The sequence below is a fragment of the Oncorhynchus nerka genome, linkage group LG27 (genome assembly GCF_034236695.1).
Source record: "Oncorhynchus nerka isolate Pitt River linkage group LG27, Oner_Uvic_2.0, whole genome shotgun sequence".
NCBI lineage: Eukaryota > Metazoa > Chordata > Actinopteri > Salmoniformes > Salmonidae > Oncorhynchus > Oncorhynchus nerka.
Window position 1 is genome coordinate 7203008 of NC_088422.1, and position 9941 is coordinate 7212948.

Consider the following 9941-nt stretch of genomic DNA (forward strand, 5'->3'; position numbering starts at 1 on the left):
AATAATAATAATAAAAATAATAATAACAATATTTAGATAAAATCCCATAAGATATATAATACCTGTAGCTTCAATTCAATATTTATCTAATACAATAGAAGAAGAAGACACAATTCTACTGTGAAAAATCTATTATTAGATTATAATAATTAGCCTTTAGCTATTCGAGTTAAAAATCCTTAATTTGCCTCATATAAAATCCTATATATTGGGATGTTGTGCTCCCGCAACTGAAAACTATGACATAGGCCTAATAATAATAAAATAAAATAAAAGGTTTTCTGCAAGGCTATGGGACTTTGTATGTAGCCTGGATATTACCTATAAATCTCATCAAATGACAGTCGGCCAGTGAAGAGTTAAAGGGAGGAGACGCCGAGTGACACGCCTCATTGGGCATATTATGTGCTGCAAACAAAACGTGTGTGTGTGTGTGTGTCAGTCAGCCAGTGCATTGCGCCCCTTCTCCATGCCTCTCTCTCTCTATCTCTCTCTCTCCCTCTCTCTGTCTCTCTCTCTCTCTATCTCTCTCTCTCCCTCTCTCTCTGTCTCTCTCTCTCTCTCTCTCTCTCTCTCTCCCTCTCTCTCTCTCTCTCTCTCTCTCTCTCTCTCTCTCTCTCTCTCTCTCTCTCTCTCCCTCTCTCTCTCTCTCTCTCCCTCTGCCTCTGCAGCGAAGGGCTATATCTGCGGCACCACTGTCACTTTCACGACCACACAGGGACATGTACTGACGCCGAGGGGAGGACTTGATCGTAACCTGCTCTCGAAGGCGGCAAATTGATTCCAGCATCATTTTTTTGTGGATTATTATTTATTTTCAACAACAACAACAAAAGGTACGTAGTTTACAACCTACATTTGGTTGCGTTTTAAATGGGTGGTTTGTTAGGAATCGAGAGAAAGACAGACAGGCAGACAACACCACAAAGCAGTAGCCCAGACAGCATCCTTGCTGCGGTCTATGAATGGACGGTCGTGTAAGTCTGGATACAGCGCTCCGCAGATGTAAGGGGGCGAGGAGACAAAACAGGAAAAAAAATCAGTACTTGCATTGATTTAGGACAGTTTTTTTTTTTTGACTGACAAGGCACCCAGATTTAAGAGTAAAACACGCTCTGAAATAGTGGGCAGAAGGTTGAATGGGTTGGCCTCATTCGTTTTATGGATGCGCATACATTCCGGGTGCTATTCTCTCATTTAGCTCAGATGCATATTCATTGAAGCTTTTGTGTGGCTTTTCCCTGGTGAGAGAGCGACCTTTTAAGTCACAAAAGAACCGGCTATATAGAGGATGGAGCGAAAAATTGCTTTTCTGAAAGCGTCGTCGGTCTCTAGTTGAAGGGTTGCATTTGGTGGATAACATATAATTGCCCAAATAAGAGGAGATTGTAATTGCTACAAACTATTTCTCTCTCCACCAATCCAGCTGAAGAGAAAAGTTACTATTTTTTTTGTTCGGCCGGTCAGAACGTTTCTTGAACGATAAGATTTTGACGGAAGCGCGTCTGAAAAGAGGAACGTTTGGTTTTGATCCGCATGCAGACTCCAGTGTGTTTTGCTTTTAGTCTGAGACACAAAAAAGCTAAATGAATGGAAAACAAATCATGATCCATCATCAGACAGCAGAAAAGGAACAACATCTCACGGGTGTGATGACATGTAAAGGCCTGTCTAATATTATATTCGACTTGTCAGTGTTTTAAAACCTTGTTATTACACGTTTACTATGCATGACATATTATCTTTACATGGTAAATGTTTTGTATAGTCTGAAGGGAGATACTCCAAGGCAGCATGATTAAAAAAAACTATACAAATAAAATATAGATTATCTGTTGAATAGCATTCGTGCAATAACATTTTTATAGGCATAGTCTATAACATGACACACAAATAACATGTAAAAAAATAAAAAATAATACCACATAGAATTAGATAATAGGACGTGCAATCAGTATCGTTATAACGTTGTAAATATTTGTCAGATTTTCCTCTCGACGCGCCTGTTTCAGCCAATCCACGCCGTGTCCAGCGTTGTGTCTCTTCCGGCCTACGCGTAATTGAAATTAACAAGTGGCAAAGAAAAGGCACATAGATCCCAGCTGCGTAACGCGTTGCAGGCCAGAGGAACTGGGCTCCACGTCACCCGGAAAATACACAAATTCAGAAAGTAAATGAGAAAGGAAAAGCCTTAATTACTGTCTCGAGAGGGAAAAGTGTGGATTATGGTAATGAGGTGGACATACGTTTAGAGCGCGTGTAGAAATGGAGCGGAGAGGGTAGATGACGTGAAATCGGTGACTTTTGACAGTCCACTCCAAATCCATTCGATATACTCTCATTTATACAGACCTCGTCATTTCTTACTGCTATATTTTTCTTCTTCCACAGGCTACAATTAGTCTACACACTTGTAATAAAATTAGGGTTTGAGGTGGATGTGGCTGCAGTGTGAACTTACAATAGCCTAGAATTAAGCATTTGTGATATTAATTCAGCTGCTTGACGTCATTAATATTATAATTTTCAACAATAATATTGGATCCAGGGATAATATATTATTATCATTGTCATTATTATTAGTTATTACACTTTATGTGTTATTATATATTTTTTAGTTTTTGATGTTTATCATTATCATTATTAACATAATCATTAATACCATTGTTATCATTCCGTTTAGGCCCATGCAATTATTTTCTCACTATTAACAGCTATTCCAAACAGCACTTGTAAATACCACGGAAATATAGGCAAGCAACCATACTCTTTGAAATTGATAGGCCACTCTCATTGTACAATAGACTTCAATTAATTAAAACGCCCAGCCCCCCCCAAAAAAAGGCACTTTCCCAGTCCAGCATGGCCTTGACAGCTGAGTCCTATGTACTTAGCCAACCTTCTCACGGAGTGCCAATTTATTTCACCTCCTCATCATCGAGACCATTTGTATATTACATTTTATTTTATTTTATTCATTGTCTCTCTCTCTCTTTCTCTTTTGTCTGTCCGCAAACAACAGCCAACGATGGAGGAATCCAGCTCACAGAAGTTGGTTTGGGACGGAGACGCCAAAGCAGTGCAGCAGTGTCTAACGGATATATTCACCAGCGTTTATACCACATGTGACATTCCGGAAAATGCCATTTTCGGCCCTTGTGTTTTGAGCCACACGTCGTTGTATGACAGCATAGCCTTCGTAGCGCTCAAATCAACGGATAAACGAACGGCGCCTTACATATTCCGGGTAAGGAAATAATAATATTGTGATTTTTTTGTCGAGAATGATAATACTCTTTAATATTCTTTATTTACGATTTCATTATATCTCCTTATTCCGACTGAATTAAATTGTCTGCCATTTGGTTGATTTATCATTAGGCCTATTGCAACCAGAGTAGAATATTAAAAAAATAAGATACAAAAAAAATGTTTTAAAATTCTATTTCTCATGACATTAGTGTGAAACCTATATTATTTATATTAGACCCAATTGGACGTGTTATCTTACAAGATAGCGTGCAGGATTATAATGTATATGAATAGTTGCACAGCCAAAACACATTCAAAATAGACTATTTTTATTTTTTATTTTTTGGACAGCCTTTGCGTTTAACGATTAGAACGAATGCTGCAGCACGGACTTCTCGTTTGGGTCCAACTAACCGGTTTGCCTCGCTCTCTGTCACCGTTCAACGCGCAGGTGGACACGTCAGCAGCCAACAGCACGTCGGAGGGCTTGATGTGGCTGCGGCTCGTGCAGTCGGCGCGGGACCGGGACGAGCAGAACCTCGAGGCCTACGTGAAGAACGGACAGCTGTTCTACCGGTCTCTCCGGAGGATCGAGAAGGACGAGGAGCTGTTGGTCTGGTACGGGAAAGACCTGATTGAGCTGCTGCTGCTGCTCAGTGCCGGTAAAGCGCCGGTCAAGGCCAAGGGTGAGTTAGTAGCCTGGCTGATTAGTGTAGCCTGGCTGAATAGTGTAGATGGCTGAATAGTGTAGATGGCTGAATAGTGTAGATCGTGCTGAATAGTGTAGATGGCTGAATAGTGTAGATGGCTTAGTAGCCTGAATAGTGATTAGTGTAGCCTGGCTGAATAGTGTAGATGGCTGAATAGTGTAGATGGCTGAATAGTGTAGATCGCTGAATAGTGTAGATGGCTGAATAGTGTAGATGGCTGAATAGTGTAGATGGCTGAATAGTGTAGACGGTTTGCATTGAAGCATTGCATTTCAGTTGGCTGGTTTGTAGTTTCTGTCTTGATAATCATCCATCAAAATAATTCCAATAGTCATATTCAGTTTAAATTCAAAATGATATAAGAATATAATATAACAGCTGTTGTCAAATTCTTTGGTGTTTTTTAAAATATATATTTTTAACGTAATATGTCATTGTTTTATTGTATGTGCGTTTATAGTTGTGTTTAATGTTGTGTTATTGTAAATTGTTTTGTCTGAAACGTTGCTCGCCCTGGTGCTAATGGACCAGGTCTCTCTTGGAAAAGAGATGTTATCTCAATGAGAAAAAAAAACTGTATGAATAAAAAGTGAAATGAAAGTAAATAAAATAAAAACAAAACGAGACCACATTGTACATTTACAATAATTTACACACACAGTTGAGGGTCAATAAATAGTGTAAATTAGGTGTCCAAAAATGAATGCAATATGCCTATTCTTTATTTATAATTTATAGTTTTTATTAATCAGAAGACGATGGTCCTATTTCAGCTTTACCAAAACATTACAGGACCCACTACTGTTTTTTTTTAGGAAGATACTGAATATTAGCAAGATTTTTGTTTCTTTCTGAATGACTGACATTATTTTCCTTCCGTCCATTTCCAGGGTCCACTCCCTACTCCTGTCCTGACTGCAACCAGCGCTTCCAGTTTGAGTTCCCCTTCCTGGCCCATCTGAGGTTCCGCTGCACCAAGAGACTACAGAGCATGGCGGCAGGCAGTGTGGACGAGGAGGTCCCCAGTAAGGAGCCAAGCACTGAGCGCCCTAACACCAACCCTACCACCACCGCACCCACCAGAGCTAGCCCTAAACTGGGCCGCTCGGATGGGGACAGCGCCAAACCCTCCACAGACTTCCATAACCTAGCCAGAGACCTCGAGAACAGTCGCACCAGTCCGCCGAGCGACCGTGAGGCTGAGATCCGCAGCGAGAGCTCTGGGAAGAGGAAGTTCTCCGATGTGGAGGACAGAGTGAGGGATGGTAGCAGGGCCTCTCTGAGTCTGTCTCAGTCTCACAAGTCTAAGGAGGAGCTGGCTAGCTCAGCACAGAACTATCGGGGAGTGTACGGCCTGGAGGAGAAACGACGAGGGCCGACGTTCTCCCCACCAGGGTCGGGATCCACTGAGTCAGGCGGTGAGGGTAAACGCAGCGCCTTCACAGAAGTCAAGAAGTCTCCACAGAGCCTAAAGACGCACGGTACCAGCGGCGGCACCAAAAACCTCCAGAGCTCCAACGTCGAGAACAAGGACGGCGGTCGGCCCGGCCCCGTCAACAACCCTCCCCAGGAGAAGCATCTCAACATCAGGCAGGTTCTGTCGGAGACTCAGCCTGTCCAGCCACAGACCCGCATGGAGGCCTCTCCGCTAGGGAGCGCCTTCACCTCCGTAGCCCAGCATGGTGGGGGGAACAGCGGAGAGAGGAAGAGCGCTTTCAGCCAACCCTCCCGCCACGCTACCTCCTCCTTCTCCCAGATCTCTCCTCTGGTCATGACCACGCCTAAACTGCTGGACTGCCACCCGGCGGTGGGTGACACCATCTCCTCCTCTAGACTCTACCAGGCTGACCACCTGGCCGCCAAACTCCACGGCGCCGAGCTGGGCGCCAACTGCCCCGTGCCAGGCGCCATGTCCAAGCAGAGCCCGTTCCTCTACGCAGCGGCTGCTGCCACAGCCTTCTGGCCTAAGAGCCAGGGCCACATCCAGCTGCAGATGCCCTCAGCATTAACCTTACTCCCCCCCTCCTTCACCTCTCTGTGTCTGCCCGCCCAGAACTGGTGCGCCAAGTGCAACGCCTCCTTCAGGATGACCTCTGACCTGGTGTACCACATGAGGTCGCACCACAAGAAGGAGTTCGCCATGGAGCCGATGGTTAAGAGGAGGCGGGAGGAGAAACTCAAGTGTCCAATCTGTAACGAGTCGTTCAGGGAGAGGCACCACCTCTCGCGTCACATGACCTCCCACAATTGACATTCAGATCAATAACAGACCGTTTTCACACTGCTAGGGGGGCGAACCGAGTCGAGCTGTACTGGCCTGGTTACGGAATTGCATTTTGATGAAGGAAGCCTTGCTTAAAAGGACAGTGTGTAAAGAATATACTGTAGACGAACCAGCACAGTAAGGTTTGGCCACTGACGTTGCTGGGATGGACCATAAAGGACTATGGGAAAATAGTATACCCGTGCCAGGCCAGCACAGCACGGTTTGAGTCGGCACGATAGTGGGAAAAGGGTATCACATCACAGACCATGGGGAGGAACTTTTTTGCTGACTGACTGGCTGAGTGGGTATATGACTGGCTGGCTGTCTGACACTGACTGGCTATATGACTGGCTGCCTATATGACTGGCTGGCTGGCTGGCTATATGATTGGCTGGCTGGCTGACACTGACTGGCTATACGACTGGTTGACTGGCTGGCTGGCTATATGACTGGCTGGCTGGCTGACTGACTGGCTATATAACTGGCTGACTGGCTGGCTGACTAGCTGACTGTCTAGCTGGCTATATGACTGGCTGGCTGGCTGGCTGGCTGGCTGACACTGACTGGCTGACTGCCTGACTGGCTGACTGGCTGGACATACACCACTTAAATGAGCACTTGTTTTCAACACAGACAATTATTATCATTCCTTGAGTCTGTTTTTGCTTTCTTCTTAAAATGTCATGTTTCTTTATGCTAATGAATTTTGACTTCAGAAATGAATTAATTTATCTTATGAAGCACTTACAATTTGGTAAATAAGGGAAAATAAGAATATGTGTATTTAAATGTACAGTACGTTTGGATTTTATATTATATAAAGACATATATAGAAAATGATAAATAAAAAATAATTACATTACACGGTTTACTATTCAATACGTTTTTTTTCATGTTCACTTTAAAAGGCTGGATGATATTGACACAAAGGAGGATATGACGTCAGACAGACTGACTATATTTCAGAGTGCACCGTGTGACAATAGGTATTGATGCAATCTATACAGTTACGATGTACATACCTGGTTTGTTTGAAATACAAAGTGTAATATTTTGTGTCAGTGGGGAATACAGTAGTTTCAGTGTTTCTTTCTTCATGCTGAAATTCACTACTTGATAGTTTACCTGATCATGTTGAATGATTTGACAATAAAATAGCTTTATTTTCATCTCTATGTGTGGAGCCTGTGTTTATACAAAATAACAATGTAAAGAAATTAGATTTACCAAGGTTGTAGGTAGGAATATAAACCATTTAATATGAATCCACGCGGGGAAGGTTGCACGTGCCTAATTAAATCACAGACCTACTTGGAGATCGTCGAATAAACGCAACTACTGGTCGAATAAACGCAACTACTGGTCGAATAAACGCAACTACTGGTCGAAAGATGAGCCATTTTTTTTTAAAACAAGTAAATGTTTTAGGCTGACAAAAAATGGTCATGAATCCATCTCAAAGATATAACGGTCACTGACCGTATTATGGTTACCACGTTTATTTCAGCCTTTGTACACATAAAGAGTAGACTTGTTTGTTTCGCCCATTCTTAACACGCTGTGTTGGCTAATAAAACAAATATGATTTTGTGGCCCATAATGTATGAAAAGAAGATCGGGATTCTGACAATGAAACCATATTTTCTGCAGTCCTATTCTGTAATCACATGAGAGGTGTACATTTAGCTTGGTCCATGTCTGCAAAAGTCGGATTTTCCTGATCCTGCGAGACATGGGCCTCGTTTCCCAGAGCATTTGTAGCGTTACGATCATAAAACCATTTGACAATATATATTTAGTAGCCGAGCTGTTTCCCCGCGTCTTCGTTAGTATCATGCTAACGTTAAGTGCAACATTAGAGGATCTTTTTGTTGTTGCCCTTCCGCGTCACTTCATTAACAGAATATGTCCGATGAACAGAGAATCAAGAGACCGTCTGTGACCGCAGATAACTTCAGTACGAATTTGACTACAAATATACAATGTTCCTAAAGTGTTTTACACTCGTTACAAACAAGGGAAGGATTAAAAACCCGAGATGACTGCATTACACAATACATATAAGATACACGAGCCAATAACAGGCTATTTCAATCATATTTTAATCCATTTCACTTTCAATCAAATGAGTTCTATTTTGCGACACGGCTGCTGTCTGTAATTTGTGCCTCACTGTGTTTCGTGGTGTGTGACAACAGGAGCGCAACGATGTGCCCAATCTGGGATTTAAACCTAGTGTATTAGTATTGGGTGAGCGTAATAAACCGCCTCAGTAGCCTATTTGCAGCCATGGGTGGTAATATCTCTCTATATATCTCTCCGTCTTCAGTATTGTGGAATAATTCTATTGTTAAATGAAGATTGTAATAGAGAAAGCAGAACCGCTTTTCTTTCCGTGTTATCAGTATCGACAAGCGGCCTAATGACGCACTGCGAACGTCCTCTCTCTACATGCTTGTTTGGCGAAACGCGTAAAGAGTTGGCTCATAAATAACGTTGCATCTGGTATGATCATCGTCATGCAAACTGGGAAACGAGGCCCTGTATAATAATAAACATAACCATTATAATCATAATTTCACCAGAAATATTATATATTTACTGTTTCATTTTAATTTCCTGGTATATCATGATTTTTTAAATTTTATTTTTTAATGATAATTGCGTTTTACAGTTCAACACAGAATTAGAACTATTGTGTCGAGATAAAGTAGCATAAAACAAATAATAGCTGATACACAGCAAGAAAAGTGCTATAACACATCTCCATGGTTACTTCACGGGCGCAAACAGCGACAAGTTGCATAAAAAGGCACGTCTCCTCGCTAAACTGTCGGAACCTGTCATAGCACAGTGTTTATTAGCCCGAAATCTGAACTTTGATTTACTTCATTCCTATGAACATTATCCTATGCATTCACCCTAAGAGATGCGATGGTATCTTGTTAAATCCACAGAATTTCAGCGAACAACACCTGCAAATGTTTTCGATTAATAAAACACTTCAAATGTGATAAAACAGAAGAATAAAAAATAAACCACTACATGTTTGATGAGTTGCAAATGATCATACTTTACCATCAGCCTGTAATAGGTCTACTTTACCTTTACCATCAGCCTATAATAGGTCTACTTTACCATCAGCCTGTAATAGGTCTACTTTACCTTTACCATCAGCCTATAATAGGTCTACTTTACCATCAGCCTGTAATAGGTCTACTTTACCTTTACCATCAGCCTGTAATAGGTCTACTTTACCATCAGCCTGTAATAGGTCTACTTTACCATCAGCCTATAATAGGTCTACTTTACCATCAGCCTGTAATAGGTCTACTTTACCATCAGCCTATAATAGGTCTACTTTACCATCAGCCTATAATAGGTCTACTTTACCATCAGCCTGTAATAGGTCTACTTTACCATCAGCCTGTAATAGGTCTACTTTACCTTTACCATCAGCCTGTAATATGTCTACTTTACCTTTACCATCAGCCTGTAATAGGTCTACTTTACCTTTACCATCAGCCTGTAATAGGTCTACTTTACCATCAGCCTGTAATAGGTCTACTTTACCTTTACCATCAGCCTATAATAGGTCTACTTTACCTTTACCATCAGCCTATAATAGGTCTACTTTACCATCAGCCTGTAATAGGTCTACTTTACCTTTACCATCAGCCTGTAATAGGTCTACTTTACCATCAGCCTGTAAT

General features: G+C 42.0%; 1 protein-coding gene across 1 annotated transcript; it reads left to right on the forward strand.

Moving 5' to 3' along the window:
- The first annotated feature begins 533 nt into the window (after positions 1–533).
- Positions 534–7397, forward strand: LOC115120845 (PR domain zinc finger protein 8-like). The gene is made up of 4 exons (XM_029649826.2): positions 534–836; positions 3023–3247; positions 3704–3938; positions 4853–7397. The coding sequence occupies exons 2-4, from the start codon at positions 3029–3031 to the stop codon at positions 6211–6213; spliced, it is 1815 nt and encodes a 604-aa protein (XP_029505686.1). The 5' UTR covers positions 534–836; positions 3023–3028; the 3' UTR covers positions 6214–7397.
- Positions 7398–9941: the final 2544 nt, after the last annotated feature.